Source organism: Trichosurus vulpecula, chromosome 1 (assembly GCF_011100635.1).
Source record: "Trichosurus vulpecula isolate mTriVul1 chromosome 1, mTriVul1.pri, whole genome shotgun sequence".
Classification (NCBI taxonomy): Eukaryota; Metazoa; Chordata; class Mammalia; order Diprotodontia; family Phalangeridae; genus Trichosurus; species Trichosurus vulpecula.
In genome coordinates, this window is record NC_050573.1 from 15034150 (window position 1) to 15054246 (window position 20097).

Genomic DNA, 20097 nt, shown 5'->3' on the forward strand with positions numbered 1-20097 from the left:
GGAATTTCTGAGTTCCCTTCCTACCTCAGTTGCTTGCTGTGTGACTCTGAGCTTAACCTCTGTAACTGTTCTGTGCTTTGGCTTCCTCATCTGTAAACTGGGGATGATTCCAGCACCTATGCTTACGGTCATTACTGAGGATCAAATGAGACCAAGCAAAACACTTTACAAATGTCCAAGTGCTATAGAAATGCTATGATAATTATCATCATTATTCCATGAACTGGCCAAGAATGTGGAGATCTGGCTTCTGGGCCTGGCTCTAAGTAGCTCCATGACCTTGGGCACGATCATCCCCATGGCTTCTTCCAGCCGTGGAAGGGTTCAAAGCTTCCCTCTCCCAAATGCTATTCATTCGGCTCTGAGGATAAGACACAAACCCTTGACACAGAGGGGGTAATCTCAGTTCTTTACACCCCTTTCAATGGCTGAGAGACTTCAAAGGCTGATATCCAGCACCAGATTTTATAGAATAGAAAAGACCAAGGAAAGACCACTACATTTGTGTGGCCGGCTCTGTATCTCTGCAATAATTAAGTGGCTCCATGTGGGAAAAACTGCGCCTTGGTCTCTATCGAAATGATTCCTTCCTCTGCTACACAGTCTGAATCTGAATGGCGAAGCAACACGGTGGCCCAGAAAGCTCACACGCCCCAAGGCTGGGGACCCTGGTCATGTACAAAATGAGCTGTCATAGTGGGCAAGCAGCGAAGTCTAGAGCCACCGAATCACCTTTGTGGAACACTGGTTGTCTTGCTGAAAAAACGAACCATTCAAGTGACCTTGAAGCAGTTACACGTAACTTTTAACGCTACCACCAAACTGCCCTGCACCGAGAATAGAACCCGGTCCCACCCCCATCCATGGGCACCACAAGGGCATCATCGGAAAGCCTCCACAGGTGGAACAGTCACAGCCTTGGACAAGTCTTGCCATGGCCCTCCCTCCCCAGGTTCCAAACACAACTGTTTGGCTGAGGGAGAGGCGTGACTCACTGATGCTCAGGGGCAGGTGATAGATAGTCCACGATACATCACTGGGCTGAACCAAAGTTCTCTCTGGTCACCTGAGGCATTTCCATGCTCCAGGGCCATTCTCAGGGCACCGATGACTTGCAGATAGTGTGACCTGGACTTTGCTCATCAAAGAAGCCATTAGGTACTTGCTGTGCTCCAGCAAGATTTCCCCATTTTTACTCCTATGCTGGCAAGGTCAATAAAGACCAGGGTTAAAGTTTTTCAATCTTAGCATTTTGTAAACAGCCAAGCATTCCATCTGCTCTAGCTCAGGTTGGAGCTCACCCCCAATTTCTATTCAATTTTCTTAAGTCAGAAGTCAAATGATGTGCCCTCTTAGGCCTGCTCAGAGTTCATCAGGCAACTCGATATTTTCAACTGCCTGACAGTTATGTTTCTGGTTATGGTCAGGTAGGGACTTGATCCTAGAAATCCCTCCAGAAAGCCCTCATCCATTAGTCAACTTCTGCAAAGAAGACAGCTTTAGGGTTACTCTTCTGTGTCTGGGGGACAAAGCCTAGAAACCCTTAAAATACTTGTAATCTGAGGGAGACAAAGGGCAGAAAAGTTCCAGAAAAGTGCCTATCCCCAAGTAAAGCAGAACCTACAGGAGCCGCTATCCTGGGGCGGGGGCGTTAAGGGCAACACAATCAGGCCCTACATGGCTCAGACAAATCTCCTGGTCTTCAAGTAGAGAACGCATTACCTCTAGTATCCTCCACATGCCCATCCTGCCAGTATTGACTCATTGCTTTGTAGAATGTGGTAAGACTCAATTACGAACGAGACCAGGAACCATCTGGCAGGTTCCAAGTTTGCCATTCCATGGGCTTACCCTTTGTGGGCCCAGAATGGGAGCTGGTTTCCTCTCATGAGACAGTGAGCCTTGGAATTCATAGCTTCTTCCCTAACAGGCCCAGCTTAGGGCTCCCAAAGGTCAAAGGCCTGGATGCTTCAGCTCTCAATTTACATGGCCCTAAGCATGTCATGTGCTCTAGGAACAGGTCAAGTCCAAGTGCCTCAAGTGATCACACTGAGAGTCTTTATGGGGAAGTCAGGCCCTCCCTTGGGGGATGGGAGGCTGCTGGAGAACACACCTACTTAGCACACAGGTGCTGATCCCTCTAGCACTGAGATTCTGGAGGATAAAGGGCAACCTAACACAGGGATTTTCCTATGTTTACAATACTGGTCACCATATATCAGTGATTAGGGAGGGAAGAGGGGGGAAAATAATGTCAGGGAACCCTACCAGCCTAGGTAATGAAGCACAGATCTTGGATCCTGCCGTTACCCTGTGGCTTAAGGAGGGTGAGTGGTCTCCTTGCTCAGTCAGGGGCTGACTCTAGGAGGGACCAGAAAAGGAGAGCTGATTTCCTGCTGTCCTCAGGACTCTCCCTCCTTGTCATTGCGATCCCTCAAGAATGCTGTTGGGTGGGAAGGACACTGGGGCTGCCCTGCATTGGACTGCGAGTCTGGGGAATCAGTTCTGAACTCAGATGACAAACAAAACTCCGACCCTGGCTTTGAGATCAGGAGGTGTGTGGATCAAGGAGACCAGAGGTGCAGGGGGAGTCTGAATTGCTGCAACAGCCAGCTCTTTGGGACAAGGTGCCAAAAGAGGTAGATTCTGGGCAGCACCTTCCACAGTGTCTATGGAAAAGACTTTTTCGGAGGAGGGGAAAAGGAGGAGGTGATGAACCAAAGGGAAAGGAAACTTTAAAAGTGTTAGCAAACGCTACCATGCGGAACTCTAAACTTTATTCACTTTTATTTATATATTTAACAATTCTAAAGTATTTACTTCTTGCTTTGACAAAAAATGAAAAATCGAGGAGCACTGCCCCCTCTGTAAGAGAGAAGGGTGATATGTACAGCTACGGAGAGTTACGGTTCCTCCTTTACATACAAAGAAAAATAATATTAATAAAAAAGTGCTTCATTGATCAAAAACAAGGGGGAGGGCCTACGAGCTGCAAGCATTTATTCACACTGTACATCAGACCCAAGAAACCCGTATCGGAAGTTCTGGAGAACTTCCTTCAGGCTGACTCAGCCTCACTCACAGCCCCTTGCGTGGGGAGGAGCACCCCCGGCTTCCCCAAGTCTAGCTTGGAGGTGCGCCTGCCACAGACAGGCTCCCAGGGAAGTCTGCTGGGGCTGCGGGGCATTTTCTGGGATAAGGGCCTGGCAGATGCCCAATGAGGCGCAGGCCCTCAGCACAGCCTCTGATCTCACAGCTCCTCCAGACATTTCTACCCTGTTACCTGTTAACAGCTTTGAGTCCAACAAAGTATGGTTCTCCATCCCCAGAGGGAGGGAGAGCCTGTGGGTGCAAAACACAGACACCAAGACAAACCACCACACACAAACCTCGGCCTCTCTCCACCTCTCTATTCCTACTTCCTGTGTCCCTTCTCCCCAAAAACCTCCTGTCCAAGTCCTGGGCAGTCTCCCTAGTGATACAAGGGCAGGGCTGCCAAATGGATTTTGCTGCTGCTGCTGAGAAGCCCAAAATGGCACCAGGTCCCACATAGGGCCCCTCTTTCTGCTGACGGCTGAGGTCAAGCCCAACCCATTCTACAAGGAAAAGGGGAATGGGAAGTTTGGTTTCCATTCTTGGAGGCCTGTACGTTCAGAGGCTGATTTCACCCTGGAGGGGAGATCATGATTGTTTTGGGGTGGGGGGGTGCGGGGAGAGGAAAGTAAGCTGGGGCCTTTTGGAACCCTGAGTCCAGATTTGCCTGTGTTGGCCATGACCGTGTGTGAATGGGCAGCCCCAGCAGTGGCTCCTTGCTGTGAAGGAGGTGGGCACTGGGAAGCTGCAGACTTGGCCACTGCCCTTTGGTACGTTTGTGTGGGAGCAGGCTGGCCACTGTCAGTGAGAAGGGCCCTACATTCTGGGTCAATGTACAAACAAACCACACGGGGAGAGTGGAAAAATCTGCTCATCTGCTGGGCCTCCCGACTGTGTCTGCAGGCTTAGGAGTGAAAATGGAACTTTCCTCAGCCAAGTGCCAGGCCTTGGCCACGAAGGCACCCTACAAACAGAGAGATGCCCGAGTACGCAGATTGGCCTCTGAGCTCCCCGTCAGCAAAGGGAGGCTAACAACAGAGAAGGTGCAATGGGCTCTCGGGACCAAAGCTCCCCGTTTCTTCTAGCAGCAAAGGTTTCCCCAAACAGCACTACCTTGTTTGGTGGCACGAGGAGTGATTGAAAGCATCAGCAAGGGTACTCCGCATACTGCTTCTGATCTGGGCTCCTGGTTCCCCCTTCTCTGCCTCCTGATTCCAAACCAAGCCAACTTGGCAGTACAGACCAACAGTAGGGGAGCTAAGAGCAACACCAGCCTAATCCTAGGCCTCACCCCCTTTGCAACCTCCAGTTATGTAGCAAAACCAAAGCCCAAACACAAATCAGAGAGGGGCAGGGAAAAGGGGAGGGATCCTCCACCCCAACAAGATGCCCTAGAGTTCTGTCCCATGGAGCAGATGGTTCCTCGCCCCCCACTCCAAAGTGCGTGGGCCACAGGACGTTCTCAGGGTACCCAGTGTGTGTGGGGCTACCCGGGGGGGAAGCTGGCCTGGCCCCTGACCCGCTCGTGCCCGATAGGCAGAAGCTTCAGTTTGAAGTGGCAGCGATGGGTTTCTCCAGTTCAAGGTCCAGGCTGGAGCTTGTGGGGTGCAGGCTGTTATAGCAAGACTTGCAGACTCGACTGGGCTCAAAGAGCTGCTGGCTGGGAACCGGCACCTTCTGGTTGCAGCAGCTGGAGCAGAAAACATTCCCACAGTTCCTTGAGTTGGGGAGGGGGAGACACAAGAAATAGGTGACATCATTAATGATGGCTGGGCATGGAAGAAAGCAGAACCCCAATGCAGCACATTCCCCTGGGGCTCTGGGGAGCTGCTGAGCTGAAGCAGAAGGTGCTGGCACCGACAACCCGTAGTACCAAACTGAAGGGGTGGATGCTGGCTGAGGGCATCTGCAGGATGCCTGGACTATGCTCAGAGCCAGAGTCAGCAGCCCTGGGCCCATGAGAAACACTGAGGCCATGGTTGCCTTGAGAGGGGGAACATAGGCATGTGCGCGCACACACACACGCGCGCACACACACACGTGCACACACACACACATACACCGTGCACCTTTTTTTGCCCCTATGATACTGAGATAGACCAAAGTTGGGTGGAATGGCCTTGCTCCAATCCCTGTGGGCTAAGGAGGGCAGTAACGGGGAGCCATCTGGAATCATGCAAAGCCACAGGATGAGCAGCCGTGTGTTGCATGCTCAGAGTGTGAGGGGGGATGCAGAAGGACAAGGAATGGCTAGAGGACCCCCCCACCAATAATTAGGTGTCAGTTGGCTGAGGCGCCCAGAGCTCATGCACCTCTGGCAAAACACAGGGTTCAGACAACCTCAGAGTGTGCCCAGGATATCTTTCCTCCTCTTTCAAACGTGCCTCAGGCAGCAGCCCAAGGAAGGCTCATGGGCTTTTCCAGTGATGGACACATTAACTCCTGATGCTGATCCCCTTCCTTTCCCTGCCTCTGATGAGCCCTGAAGGGCCCAGGAATTCCAGACTACTTGCTCATTGGCCAAGTCTCTCCCTACCTGTGGGCCTCAATTCCCTCCCCTGTGAAACAAAGGGGTCAGACTTACTCTCTAGGCTCCCCTTCCAGCCCCAAAACCTGTGTAGCCCTACAACTGAGGTCAGTCCCCATAAGCCCAGCTGACAGAAGACGCCTGCCCTGAGCTAGTCCTCAGGAGTCAGAAGGTAACCAGGAGAGGGCCGACTCCTCCTTTTACCCCTTTCGGTTACAAACTTTGGTGGGCAAATGCTTTCTGATGAGCTGTTCTTCCTACAGACCAGGAAGGTCAATGAAGGGAAGGAATGTGGTCTGGGGGTGGGGGAAGAGACATCAGGACAAACAGCAGAATGCATAGGAGGGAAGAGGAAAACACCATAATGTGGAAGGGAGTGGCTATTCTAGAACTCTTGCTCCCAACAAGTACGAGTCAGCAAGAGCTGCTGCTCCCCTCGGCCAGGGGTTCTGCAGAGAGAGCCTGAATCTACTGCTATGTAGTCTTCTGCTATTTTTTGTAGATTCAGGAACCTGCATTAGATTTGCTGGATCTCAGCTCAGAGACCTAATAGAGACAGGAGCTGCCTCCTTAGGGCTTTCCATCTCCCTGGGAGCTCTGGGGGAGTGGGGTGGAGGATGCTCTCCATCCAGCCCAGCCTCGTCTCGTGGCCCCCTCACAAGGCAGCTCCCCAGGCACAATGACTCTTTCTGACTTGGCCAGAAGTCACCTATAGTATAGAAGGCTGACGGTGCCGAGGGGGTTAGTTTTTAGGCTGCCAAGGCCCTGACCAAATGGGCCAGGAAATGCTCTTCCCTGATCAGAGATGTCACGGACTGACCTGTAAAGTGAATTACACTGCAACAGCCCGACTGAATCCTAAATGCCATTCTCCTGAGAGAGGGACGTGCTCTGGTTTTCCTCCATTTCTGCACCTGCTGGCCTAAACTACCCCAATCCCCGGGCTCACATCTTGGTGAGTGGAGAGAGAGAGAAAGAGGGAGAATCGAAAAAGAGTTAGTTTGGAGAAGTTATCAGAGAAATGCAAGACATCACAGACAGGCTGTTGTAAATGCTCACCACATTGGATCAACACGGTCAGTGTCCCTGCAAGGAGGGGAGAAACACCTCAATGGGGACGCTGCTCAAAGCGCAGACAAGGGGGAACTTGGGGCTGCTGAGACTTGTGGCCTGCAGCCAGAGGCTTGCAGAGCTGGCTGTGCTCCTGCAGGGAAGCCAACAACTGCTGCTCCAGTTCAAAAAGAGCACAGCCTTCCGACCACTCTGGCCACCTTCACGGGCTGAGTGGCTTCTCCCACTCAACCTGCTCAAGGCAATCATAGACTGGCTCAGTCACTGCATCTTTAAAAGATGGTAATCCCGAGAAAGAAACCTTCAGCTCCTGAGAGCCTCTGCCCTCCTGGGCTCAGAGCTAGCTGGCCAAGCTGAGTGAGCAGGAGCAGGAAAGAAATCCTGAGGGGCCCTGTGGGGTGTGGTGGGAAGAAGTCTGAACTGGCATCAGGAGACCTGGGCTGGTGTCTCGGCTCTGCCTCGAATGGCCATCTGACTTCAGCCTGTCACTTTCCCTTTGGGGGCTAAGAATCCCCCTGCATCCTAGAGGGTCCCATCCCCCCCACCCCATGCTCAAGGCTCCAATGGCCTGCTCACCACTGACATTCCACGCTTTGCATGGTATTTTACATCAAGGGGGCACTCAAATAGTAATGTCTGTTGACTAAAGGACCTTTGCCTCCTCTCATTCCGCATTCTAAGCTCCTTCCAGTTTTTACTAGACTCCACTGATGCTCTAAGGGAGCACTCCGATTTCACTCCTCCATGTCTAGAATCAGAGAACTAAGGGCTGGGGAATCCGGGGCGGGGGAGGGGAGAGGCAGGTCCTGAGGTCACAGGGAGAAAGCCCGGCCTCGTCTCTTCTCTGAGCTGCTTTCACCATTTTAATGTGTACAGGAAGGGAAACAAAAACAAAAAAGCCATCGCACGGCGACCAAAAACACAGAGGCAAAGAACAGGAGTACCCAACAACCCTCTGAAAAGCAGAAACCTAGCAAGCCACAATCTGCCCTGGAGCAAAAGGCCCAGAGGCCCAGAATCCAGCAGGAGAAGGGGGGGGGGGGCGTATCCTGCACAGGGTCTCTCCAGGGCTCCTCAGAGATGGCTCTGTGCCCCTCCCACGATGAGCAATGGGGGAGGGGGAAGCTGGCACCTGGGGCCTCCTGACCACACGAGGAAGGGCTGTGGCCATACAAGGGAGAAAGGAATTTTATATTAGGAAGCAGGGGAAGGAGGAAGATGGACAGTGGTTCTCATTCTTTTCACTTGGCAAAAAAACAAACAAGTCCTTTGCGTGGTTTTAAATCCACAGGAAGTTGATGTGACCAGGGTGGGGCACACACACAGTGCATGATCCCAAAATCACTGAAGCAGAGACTCCCAAGTGGGTGCAGCCAGGGCACGCCAGAGAGGCGCGGGGAGGCCTGGGCAGGATGGTAGTAGTTACCTGCAATGGTGCTTTCTGCTGGCAAGCCAGAAGGCACTGTCACAGCCATAGCAGTGAGCGGCCAGATGGTCAGGGAGCCAGCGGGTCATCTGTGGGACAAAGACAGAGTCAGGTTAGCCAGGGGGACGCTGGCATTTGGCCTGAGAGGGCCAAGCCAAGGCAGATAAGAGTGAGGGTTGATGCTGGCTCCTTCAGCTCCGACTTGAGAGATGCGGAGTCATCAATAAAGGAAAGGTGTCCAAACCATCTCCACCAAATTCCCCTCAGAGAAAAGAAGTAGCCAAGAGCTCCCCAGTTCCCTACTCCAGCCTGGGGCCCGAGCGGGTCCATGACAATGACTGCCTGGTGTGTGGGTGTTTCCTGCTGGTTCTCAGAGAGCGTGTGGAGCTAGAAAGCTGGCAGGTGAAGGCACAGAGCCGAGGTGCCCAGGGGTCCTGGCCTAATGGAAGGGGACCGGGGAGATCACAAACAGCTCGACGGTTAGCAGCACAGGGAGTGAGTCTGTACCTCTGTGTCCTGTTTATCCACCTGCTCCCAGCTGGCTTCAGAGAAAATCTCTGTGCTGCAGCAAGACAAGCAGCTCTGATCCACATTGCTCTCCGAGTCGGGGATCGAGGTCTGTTGGCAAACAAACACAGCTGAACAGAACGAACCGGGGAACAAGGAAGGTGCGGGGTCAATGAGGGGAGCTGGGGGCCAAGATGCACTTGCTTGGGGGGCTGCTGACCTTTGGAAGCACCAGTTAAATGGTGTGTGGGTCAGCACCCTGCTGGTGCCTTAGAGAGGGAGCAGGGGGTCCGGGAAGCTAAGTGTTAAGTGAGCTTTGCTTCTGGGCCACAGGAACCCTGAATGAGTGTGATCTCCCTTGGGATGGTGAAGGTGGAGCGGGAAGGAAGGGTCGAGCTGTGTTCACAGTGGGGATGAGCCTCTGGGCGGGCTACAGCTGTAGCCATAACCAAAGCATCCAGGCCCAGCTAAAACCGAGTGCTTTGTGCCTGACCTCCTTTCTCTGAGGGATCCTTGGGAAAAAGAGAATCCGTCACCATAAGACAAAGACTGAAAAGTCACTTTCACTTGGAAATGTTGGACAAACCTGCCTTTAATGAATGCATGCTTACAATCCCAAAGCCAGGCCCGCTTGTTCACCAGAGACAGGGCAGGGCGCTCTGGCTCCTCCCACCTGGGTGGGGGACAGTGAGTCGTCCATGGAATGCATGCTAAGTTGAGAAGGCCTTGCTCCTTGGCAAGAGTATCTGGTGCTAACCCCACAAACTACATTTTTCTCCAGGAGCGCCGGTCCTTCTGAGTGAGCACAGTCCTGCCTCAGGAGACATCTGCGCATGCAATGACTCACACCCACCCCCAGAGATGCAAGCAAGATGGAGCACGACAAGCCGATGGACAGACGTGACTGTGGCGGCCCCACCACAGGCCAGCTGGGGGCCTCTTTGGCCCTTGCTCTCTCGTGGCCTTCCCCTCATAAGCTGCCTCGGGGAGAGCCCCTTCAGGAATCAAGCTGCAGCGGCGGCTCCTCACCAATCTCCCGCCTCTGAGCAGGAGAGGCGCCGGGCCCTGGGGCCAGAGCACAGTCTCTGCAGGCGGCGGCGCCTCATGAGGCCCAGCATACTCACCACTTCATCTCCAAAGTCCCCATTGAAGCGCAGGGAACTGTTGAGGTACTGACTCTCCAAGCGGCTTCTCAGCTCCTGCACCTGCTTCTTCAGCGTCTCCACTTCCTGCTGGTGGCCCGTTTCAATCTGGCGCAAGCGCTGCTGGATGGCGTCCGCATAGACGGGCATACCGTCATCGTCCAGGTGACTGCGGGTGGGCTGGTCTGGGCTGCCGGCTGCCAGCTGTCTGCCTGGCTGGCCCTGCAGCCACTTGGGGTGCACGCTCCGCAGGAGGAGCTGGGTGGAGCTGCTGCTCACGGTGGACACCCGTCGGCTCCAGGGCCCTTTGACCCTACCGCGCTCTCCATCCAGACAGTGTCCATTCGGGGCAGGGTATCTCTGGGGCACCGTCAGCCCCGCCGGGTTCTCTGTGGCCTTGTTCTCCATCTCCAGGTCTCCATTACAGACAACTTCCTCTTTACATTCAGCTAAGGGCAAGGCACAGGAAGAAGGCAATGGGCTGTGTGAAGTCCTGGGTACTTTTGATCCCGCCCTGGCCCTGTCTACCAGATGCTCCCCATCAGCTCGAGAAAGCTCATCATCCCCACTGTCCATGAGGCAAGGTCTGTGACTGGGACCTTGGGGGAGCTGGTCTACTTTGGCCTCCTCTTCTGTTAACGTTTCCACAGAGCTTTCTACCGCGGGTGGAACTGCTAGGGGCAGGGAGGTGCCATAGGGACTGTCAGGGTGCAGTTGGGCCTGATGGCTGTCTGTATCCACACTGCTGTTCCCAGACCCCTCCTGCAGGCTGTCCCCCTTAGGGGACTCCTGGGTATGGCTCAGCAGAACCCCAGGCTCACTGGGGTGCCCAGGGAAACCTGCCACCAGCTGATGTGTGCTGCTTCCTGGAGAAGTCATCAGAGCCACCAGGGCCATCTCTGGTTTCTTATAAAGCTCCATGTCCTCCCACTGGCTCTTCTTATCCAGGAGAGCCTCCTCTTTGGTCTCCACCCCCTCAGTGTTGCTTCTTGGGGGGGCTTCCTCTAGCCCCCCATCCTCTTTAGTGGCCTCCTGCAGGATGTTTTCCATCTGCCCTTCTGCCACTCCAGCGGCAACTGAGAGTTCAGCTCCCCCCAAAGCCTTGGCCTGTCTGCCCAAACTGTCCCCATCACAGGGCTCCTCCCCAGGGCTGCCCAGGCCACTCAGCTCCAGGGAACGCCGATGTTCTTGCCACCTCTCATTGAGGCTAGGGTCGCTGCTGCGCCGGCTGGTCGGGGGCACACTGCTGTCGCAGGCTGTTATCAGGTTGTCAAACGATCGTGTCTTTGGTAGCCTGGGAAGGGAGAGTGAGTAGCCATTAGAAGCTCACTAAGAGGATCTCTGTAAGGACATGAAGAGGCAAGAGTGAGTGATGGCCACTATTATACCCCATTCCAGCAGCACCAGAAGCCAGGGCCGCTTGGATAGCAGGACGAGCATGTGGGCCCTCGGGGGGCCCACATCAAGGGCACAGCTGTCCCTGGCTCATCTAACAGGCTCCTGACTGCAGGGATTCTCACCCATCCCCAACCCTCAGGTACGTGATGGTGATGGCCCAGGGGGGAAGGAAAGCAGGAGTGTGGGCTCAGAAAGCGGTCTGGACAGACAAATTCAATGCTCTGCATCTGTAAGGAGGTCTGAATGAACTTGAGACCATCTTTGGGTGGCCATGACAAACTTCTGAGCTTCAAATACTGCATGTGCCTTTCAAACCCAAATGGAATAAACTGAGCAAAAGGTAGCATGTGTGTGCATGTGTGTGTGCGCGCACACATGTGCACATTACCAACACGCAGCCCATATGTATGCGCACATGTGCATGTGTACATTACTGACATGCAGCATTCAGTAATCAGCTGGCCATACAACACTATGAGGACTAAAAACCTCTGACGGAGTGAGACACCCAGAAACAATTTTGTTTAAATTGTTTCACAATGAATCTGAAAACTGTCTTGGTATTTCTGCAGCATTCTGAAAGCCGAGGATGCTTCCAGGCCCCCAACAAGCCTCAGATGTTCCGCATCATCCCTACCCGCTACCCTCTACATTCACGGCCACATCGACACCCTGGCCCAACAGCCCAGGCTGTCAGGGCCAATGGCTCACCTACTCAGAGGCTGATCTTCAGGACTGGCACCGGGGACTGGGTATGGAGCACAGGTATCATCAGCAGGTGTGGAAGGGGAGGGACACGGGAGGTACACGGCACTCCAGAGCATTAGGTTTCGAACATGGCACACTGGATACAGCACCTGAAGGGGGAACAAGTAGGAACATGTACTGATCAGACTTGCTAGCATGCTGATATTCTGCAGAAAAGTCCCAATGAGGCCGGAACATACTTTAAAATCAGTGAAATGAAAGTTTCCATTGGAAGGCAACTGATTGGAATGGAGAGAACACTAGACTTGGGAAGAATGAGACTCATCTCAGTTCCTGGCTCAGGCACTACTAGCAATGTAACACTGGAAAAATCTCTTCCCTTTGAAATTGTTGACTGAGAAAAAACCTTTACAGTAATTTTCTCTGATAATATGGAACTGAATCACTAAAAATGAGAAAAGTACAAATTAAAATAACTCTGAGGTGCCACCTCACACCTATCAGATTGGCTAATATGACAGAAGAGGAAAATGAAAAATGCTTTCTTTCTATTTCCAGAGAGAAAACTGATCGATTCTGCAGCAGATTTTTCTTTCCCTTTCTTTTTCTTACTATCTTTCTTTTCTCAACATGGCTAATGTGGAAATATATTTCTTGCCTTCTGAGTGGGTGAGGGAGGGAGAATTTGGAACTGAAAATAAAATTTTTAAAAAGGATAAACGCATAAAATGAAACATGTACGATTATAGAAAAAAAGATATTTAACGTACAGATTCAAATTTCCAAGAATCAAGAGCTATCGCCCAACTGGTAAATTATCAAAGGATATGAATAGGTGCTTTCAAACAAGGAAATCCAAGCTACCAACAACCCTATGAAAAAATTCTCCAAATTGCTAATAATTAGAGAAATGCAAAATAAGTCAGCTCAGAGATTTCATCCCACACTCATCAGATTGGCAGAGATAAGAGAAAGGGAAAAATCACAATTGTTGGAGAGGCTGTGGGCAGATAGGAACATTACCACACTATTGGTAGAACCGTATAATGGTATTAGTCATTCTGGAAAGTGATTTGGATCACACACAACCCAACAACAATATTACTAGGCCTATACCTCAAAAGTGCATGCGGTTGGGGAGAATAAACATTTATTAAGCACCTCCTATGTGCCAAACACTGTGCTCAGCCCTTTGCAGTTTTTATCACATTTGATCCTCAAAATTGTACTATGAGGTAGGTATGATTATTACCCCCATTTTAAGTTTGAGGAAACTGAGGCAAACAGGTTAAGTGACTTTCCCAGTGTCACATAGCTAGTAATGGCTGAGGCTGGATTTGAACTCAGGTCTTCAGGCTATCAGAAATGACAAAAGGGACAGTTTCAGAGAAACCTTGGGAGACTCGCATGAGACTTGACTAGAGCGAAGTGAGGAACAGAACCAGAATGATTTAGACACAAGCACCAACCCTGTAAAGACAAAGGGGATAAATGTTGAAAGGCTGATCAATGCACTGACAGCCACAACCCCAGAGGACCTGACAGCCAATGTGGGGAATTGGTTTTGCTTGACTATGGATATTTGTCACAAGTCTTTTGCTTTTCACTTTTTCTTTTCTAATGAGAAGGGTAGGAATTTTTTTTAAAAGGGATACTTTTCCTTTTCTGGGAAAGTAAGAGGAAGATTAGCTCTGAGATCTCTTCCAATTCTAAAAATCCTGCTCATTCTACCCAGTGTTGTTTGCTGACCATAAAAATTGAGTTGAAACACCAGCTCCAGGTCTATTGTCCTTTGGCTAGCTAAATCTCTCTAGGCCAGAGTGGAAGCTGTCTGGATGGTCCTGTGCCACTGTAAGGTCTCATACAGATAAGAAAATGTGATGCATTCAAATAATGTGCTTATCCTTTATTACTTCACAAGTCATCTGTATTAGATAACACATCTATGACCCTAGCTTGATCTACAAATTTATGTTACATGGCCTCAAGTGAGCCCTCACTGCTACTCGGCATTCCCCACCTTGATATCTCACCCTCTTCCTCTCAACAGCAGCTCTTACGGCCCTTTTCATCCCTCCTCCACTCTCCCATAACTCCCCCTCCCCCTTCTCTCTCAGCTGAGAATCTTGAGAACCTTATAAAAAAATGAGGGCATGTGTCATCAACTTCTTCATCTCACTTCACCCAGACACCTTCTCCCATGCCTCCTCCTTCACCTGTGTCTCACATGAAGAGGTAGCTTTACTCCTTACCAAGGCTAACTTCTCCTCCTGCTCGAGTGGTCCCATTCCATCCCATCTCCTCCAACAGATGGTTTCCTCTGTCATCCTGACTCTCACTTATTTTCAATCTCTCCCTCTCTACTAGCTCCATGTCTACTGCCTACGAACATCTCAAAAAAAAAACCCTCACTTGATCCTTTCACCCCCTCTAACTCTTATCCTCTACCTCTTCTACCCTTGGTAGCTACTCCACAAAGAATCCATTGACAATAGACGCTTCCACCCTCTCTCCTCTTTCTCTTCCTGACCCCCTGGCAATCCAGCTTCCAACCTCATCATTCCACCAAACTGCCCTCTCTGAAGGTACCAATGATCTCATTCTCCTTGACCTCTCTTTGGCCTTTGGCATGAATGATAACTCTCTCTTCCTTGATACTCTCTTCTCTTTTGGGACATCTCTCTCTCTCTCTCTCTCCTGGTTCTCCTTCTAACTCTCTAACCTTCTCTACCTACCTTCTCTGTCTCCTCCTCCAGATCACCCCTCACCCTAGGTGTCCCCCTGGGTCGTTCTGGGTCTTCTTCTCTTCTCCTTCTCTACTTCACTGGGTGATCGTATCAGCTCCTATGGATTTATTTACCATCTTTACACTGATTCTCAAATCTTCCTAGCCTGTACTAACCGCTGCCTTTCAGACATCTCAAGGCAGATGTTCAGTAGACATCTTAAATCCAACACATCCAAAACAACTCATGGTCTTTTCCCCTATATCCTCCCCATTCCTACCTTCCCTCCTGCACTGCTCACTATCTTTCACCCCTTAAATCCACGCTGTGGTCAAGGCCTGCCTTTTTTTACCTCTGCAGCATCTCTTGAATCTGCCTCCTTCTCTCCTCTGACATTGGCCCCACCCTGGTACAGGACTTCTGCACCTCACACCCAGACCTAGACATAGCCCTGCCCCAGGGAGTGGTGGGGTGGTCTGCTGCCTCCACTCTCTTCCTTCCAGTCCATCTTCTATCTGGCCACTCAAGTGATTTTCCTAAGATGCAAGTACCCCTTACTCAGTAACTTCCAGGGGCTCCCTATTGCTCCCAAGACTAAATGCACACTCCTCTATCAGCTCTGGGCATTTTCCCTGGCTGTCCCCCACGCCTGGAGTACACTGCTCCTCATCTCTGCCTACTGGCTTCCTTGGCTTCCTGAATGCACCAACCACGCTCTCTTCTCCAGGAAGCCCTTCTCCTCTAACGAGTGTGTCCATACAGAGCTGTTTTCTTGCTGTCTCTCCCATTAGATTACAGTTAGCTCCTGGGGGCAGGGGCTGTCTCTCATCTCTTATTGTCTCCCTGGCACACAGCAGGAGCTTAATCAATGTTTACTGACTGACTGATGGCAAACTTGACTGAATGAGAAAGGGAGGTGCCTGTTCTGCCGTGACTGGCATTCCCCTTGGCACACAAGCTGGTCTTCCACATGACTTCACAAAATGCAGTTAAGTCTGTTTTACAGGATTCCTTAAATGAATCATGGTGAAAGGAGGCCCTTTCTTCTGGTCCTGTTACTCTCCCAGCAGGCCCCATGAAAGCAGAAAGGGGGTGGAAGTGGCAGGGACAGCTGGCTTCAATCTATATTGCGATGGCTGGGATCTAGCAATATGCATATTAATGAGCCAACAAAGCCAGCTAGCTCCTCTGAGGAGCCTCCTTGACTCCGCCTAGGAGCTGAAAAAAGCCCTCTGACAAAGGAAATATCATAGCTTAATATCCACATTACTGGACTCTGTTTCTTGGCTTATGACCCTTTCAAGAGGGCTGTTACCTTTGGGTGAACTGGGGGAGCAGAGCTGGAAAGGGTCACCTCCATGATCTTTTCTACAAATGAGCCCAGAATCTTAATCTTTCTTTCTTGGCGTTTGAGTGCACACAGATGTTCACACACATGTATACAGACATACTCCTCTATACACACCAGACATGGCCACCACAAGACAAAGGCTTACACACACACACACACAGAGCCACCACTTCCAAACACAATCAGCTCTTAATTTCTGTCTTGCATTTCAGAGATACAAAGAGATCACTGCATAGTGACTACAATAACCTGCCTGGGGAAGGCGTCACAGGCTGGAGGGCAGCCCCATCCCGTGGGCAATGTGAGAGCAAATGCAGTGATGGGCTATGCTAGCTCTGCGGGCCACAGGGCCAAACATACAAGGCAGAGCTGTGGGGCAGAAGGAGACCCTGGGGAAGATCCCAATCCAGCCCCAGGCAAAGGGAAAGCAGTGAAGGCATTCTGACCCCAACAGTACAGTCTGGGGGCCAATGAAGCCTCGTGCTCTAGGCCCAGCTTGGCCATCTTTAGTCATTCACAAGTGGAGATCCACAATGGGCCTCCCTTTTCACATCAATACTCTAGGATAAAAACTCACTCTGCCTGCTTTGAAGAATTGTTGAGCTACTGACTAGAATGTGCTTTATAAAAAAGCATCAGATTCTCTACAATCGTGGCACATTACATACATGCACATGAAGGGGATTCTGCTGGCAGCCTGGGTCTTTTCAGGAAACACGCTCTAAGTGGAGAGAAGGGAACCAAGGGGGAGTGCCCAGAGCCTCACATTCCTCCTGGCTGGCCCCTGCTTCCACCCCCGGCCCTGAGCTCTCCCCATGAGTCTCTGGGGGAAGGCCGAGACATACGCACAGTTTCTGACTGAGAAGAATAGAGCAGGTTCTTGAAGGCCTTGTTGGCTGCCCGAAGCAGAGACCAGACGGAGCAGGTCCGTTCCTGAGTGTGTTTTTCTCCTCTCTCCTTCGCGTTGTTGCACAGGAATGTTCCAAAGAGGCAAGAATAGGTGTGTTGTACCAACTTGACCTGTAGAAGGCCAATACAGCAGTGTCAAAAGGGAGAAGGCTGGCCACGGCGCTTGTTCAGCCCTCACCCTGACCCAAAGCATCCCCAGGGACCAATTCACCCTGCCCTCCTGAGAGAGTGGACACAGCCCCTCCCAGCCCAACAGGCCTCTGCACAAAGCCAATCCATGTATCACTACTGTACCACAACTGCAGACCCAGGACACCCCAAAGAGGCGAGAGAGCTATTTCTTAACCGCATGGAAAGGCCCTCTTTGCTAAGAATCTCACAACAGGGAAAGTGACCTCCTCCTCCACCAAGACCAAAAATAAATGCGGAGCCTCTTGCTATGTAAACCTTCAACAGCCTAAGTGCCATGAAACAGGAGGCCTACCTTTAGCCCCAGAAAAAAACACATCAAACCATGCTATCCTAAGGGTGTTCACTGGAGCTTTTTTCTAACCTTCCGAACTTCTAATAAAAGTCACAGATGTTAAAATGAAAGGGATCTCCAGGCCCCTGTCCAAATGCTACCTGACTTCCTGTCTGAACCCCCTACTCCAATATAAAAAAGCTCTACGAGGAAGGAACACTGGTGTGGGGGTCAGATGGCTGGGGCTCCCAAAGAGAAAGCTGCTCAAGATGACCTCCAGAGGGTGAGTCTTGGCAAGCAGGCAGCCATCGAGCCTCCTCTGCTGCAGGCCAAATGTGAAACCCTGTCTTTGACAGTGCCAGGCAGCCACACACAACAAAGCCCAGACTCTGTGACAACAGACGGTGGCTAGAGCACAAAGAGAATGAATAATGCTAATTACTCCTATGACACTGAAGGTCTGCAAAGTGCTTCGTGTGCATTCATACACCCCCTTCTGTTCTAGACCTGCGATGTCACTGATCTTAGGGACTAAGAGGTGAGGAACCTCCCTAGACAGAGGCCAACCTGCCCTGCATCTGATGGTCACAGAGACTGCTGCGGCAGAGTTCGCACCCAGTCAGGCCTTCCCAACTCTCCCTTCACTGCACCAAGATGCTTCATTTCACGTACACACACATTACATACATGCACATTTAATCCCATATGCAATGGGGTGGTGGTGGTACGGATCCACATAAACTTCTGTTCCATCTTCTCCCAATCGCTCTGTGAGGTGCTTACTAAAACTACCATTACTCTGCTTTTACAGATAAGAAAACCAAGGCCCCATGAACTTGGGTGACCTGTACCAGGCAAATCCCCTTACTCTCCCTTGCAGCACACTTCTACCCCAAGAGCAGGTCAAAGTCCAAGTGGAGAAAGAGCACTCCATGGCCATTCACCTTGGTGCTCTGAGAAGTGGCACTGATCACAAGGCCAACTGCTCTTTAGAGGTTCTGCCTTTGTACCTGCCCCCCCCCCCACCCTTTTCTGGTGAACCTCCCCAAGTGGCAGCAATATTTAACAGGAAAAAGCAAAGAGCCTCTTTCCCTCACCCAATTCTCAAGCTCGTAGTCCCACCTAATCAGAGAGCCCCAGACTCACAAGGAATGCTTCATTGAACTCAAAAGAGCAAGGGAACTGCCTCTGGAGCTGGTGGACACAGTCCAGCCACTGTAGAAACACGGGACAACGTTCATTCAGATCATCCGAGTTTTCCCCATGGCCACAGCGATCGGCAAACTTATGGCCAAAATCAAGCCATTCCATCTCCACGAGCACCTGGAAGCCCTAGTTGGGGAGAGAAGCAGACCCAGTCACCGCCCATTTCTCCTCACCTGTGTACTGCCTCCTGGCCCGGCACTGCCACCTGGGAGGGTGAGCCCCACCTATTCCCTTTCAGATCCTCAAAATGGAATTTGAGAGTCACTAGATGGGCTCCCCTAGTCCCAGCCCCCTACCCTAACAGCCTGGCTCATTAGCCCAAATTTCTTGGCTACTTTCTCTAATAGTGCCCAGTAATGCAAACGACATTTCTGGAGTCACGGTGCCCTGGACACATGACATTTCGCTGGGATGATCCTCCCCTTTCCCAGGCAGGCCCCCAGAGAAAATAGGCCCTGATACTCTCTGGCTGTTTGGGGAGAGCGCAGGTAATTGCTGATACCACCACATAACCCTGTATGAAACAAAACCAAATGAGGATGAACAGGGAAATGCAGCTGTCACACTCTCCAGAGGAAGCCACTGCCACTCCTTTATTCATCCAGTGCCTGGGAGGTTCAAGGCCCCAGAGCAGGAGACACAAAAACAAATCAGGCTGTTTGCTGGGGCGGGGGAAGGGAAAACAGGTATACAGATAACTGTAATACAAATGTGAATCTGGAAAGGGCGAACAATGTGCTCCACAATCAGAGCAGGGAGAGAGGCTCTCTACTTCATGGCAGAAGCAGCCCTGAAGCTGGGCTGTAAAGGATGAGGAAGATGCCAAGCACAGATGAGAGATACCAGCAGAGAATGGTGTGAACAAAAGCACAGAGGTAAAGGCTGAGTACTCTAGCTGATCTGGAATGCAGCTATGTGAGAGGGGGTTGGTATGAGGTAATGCCGAAAGCAGAGGGTACTGAATGCCAGGAAAGAGCCTCGAGGCCACATGTGACCTTCTAGGGCCTCAAGTGCAGCCAGATCCAAACTTCACAGAACAAATCTCCTTAATAAAAGGATTTGTTCTATAAAACTAGGACTCAGTCAAAAGGCGCCGGTGCCCCACCCCCAACCTAAATGTTCCCAAGCAGAGGAGCAGCAACAGGCACTGGAGATCAAGACAGCAGTCACAGAAGGCTTCCCCCTCCAAGAAATGGCTCCCACCTTGGACAACAAACCTGCCTCTCCACACACACCTCTATGGTCCGGTAGTAGGGATCCAGAAGGAGCTTGGACAGTGCCACGATCTGGGGGGTCCGATCCCAGCCGTCAGAGCAGTGCACCAACACTGGCCGCTGATCGCGGTCCACGGCATGGACAACCAACAGGGCCGACTTGAGCAGGACCGATAGGTGCTGCAGCCACTTGGTACTTTCGAGAGCAGAAAGCCAACTAAAGAGACAGAGACAAATCCGTGATGACACAGGAGGACTCAAGCCTGTCTTGTTTCTTGCAACAGACTTATTAACGTGGCAAATTAAAGAACAAATATAAATGATCTCGTTCCTTGAAATGTTGAACAACCTAACAA

General features: G+C 51.3%; 1 protein-coding gene across 4 annotated transcripts in view; it reads right to left on the reverse strand.

Annotated features, from left to right (window-relative positions):
• Positions 1 to 2755: 2755 nt before the first annotated feature.
• MTMR3 (myotubularin related protein 3) overlaps positions 2756 to 20097 on the reverse strand; it is a 186641-nt gene continuing 169299 nt past the window's right edge. The window contains exons 13-21 of one of the 4 annotated variants that reach the window (XM_036757337.1): positions 19763 to 19958; positions 18468 to 18653; positions 16799 to 16969; positions 11876 to 12021; positions 9749 to 11060; positions 8625 to 8735; positions 8118 to 8206; positions 6680 to 6706; positions 2756 to 4810 (exon numbers count right to left, since the gene is read on the reverse strand). In XM_036757337.1, coding sequence (XP_036613232.1) covers positions 4639 to 4810; positions 6680 to 6706; positions 8118 to 8206; positions 8625 to 8735; positions 9749 to 11060; positions 11876 to 12021; positions 16799 to 16969; positions 18468 to 18653; positions 19763 to 19958 — 2410 coding nt within the window. In that variant the 3' untranslated portion in view covers positions 2756 to 4638. The remainder of the gene's footprint in view (positions 4811 to 6679; positions 6707 to 8117; positions 8207 to 8624; positions 8736 to 9748; positions 11061 to 11875; positions 12022 to 16798; positions 16970 to 18467; positions 18654 to 19762; positions 19959 to 20097) is intronic. The other 3 variants (XM_036757345.1, XM_036757352.1, XM_036757361.1) reach the window with 3 other exon arrangements.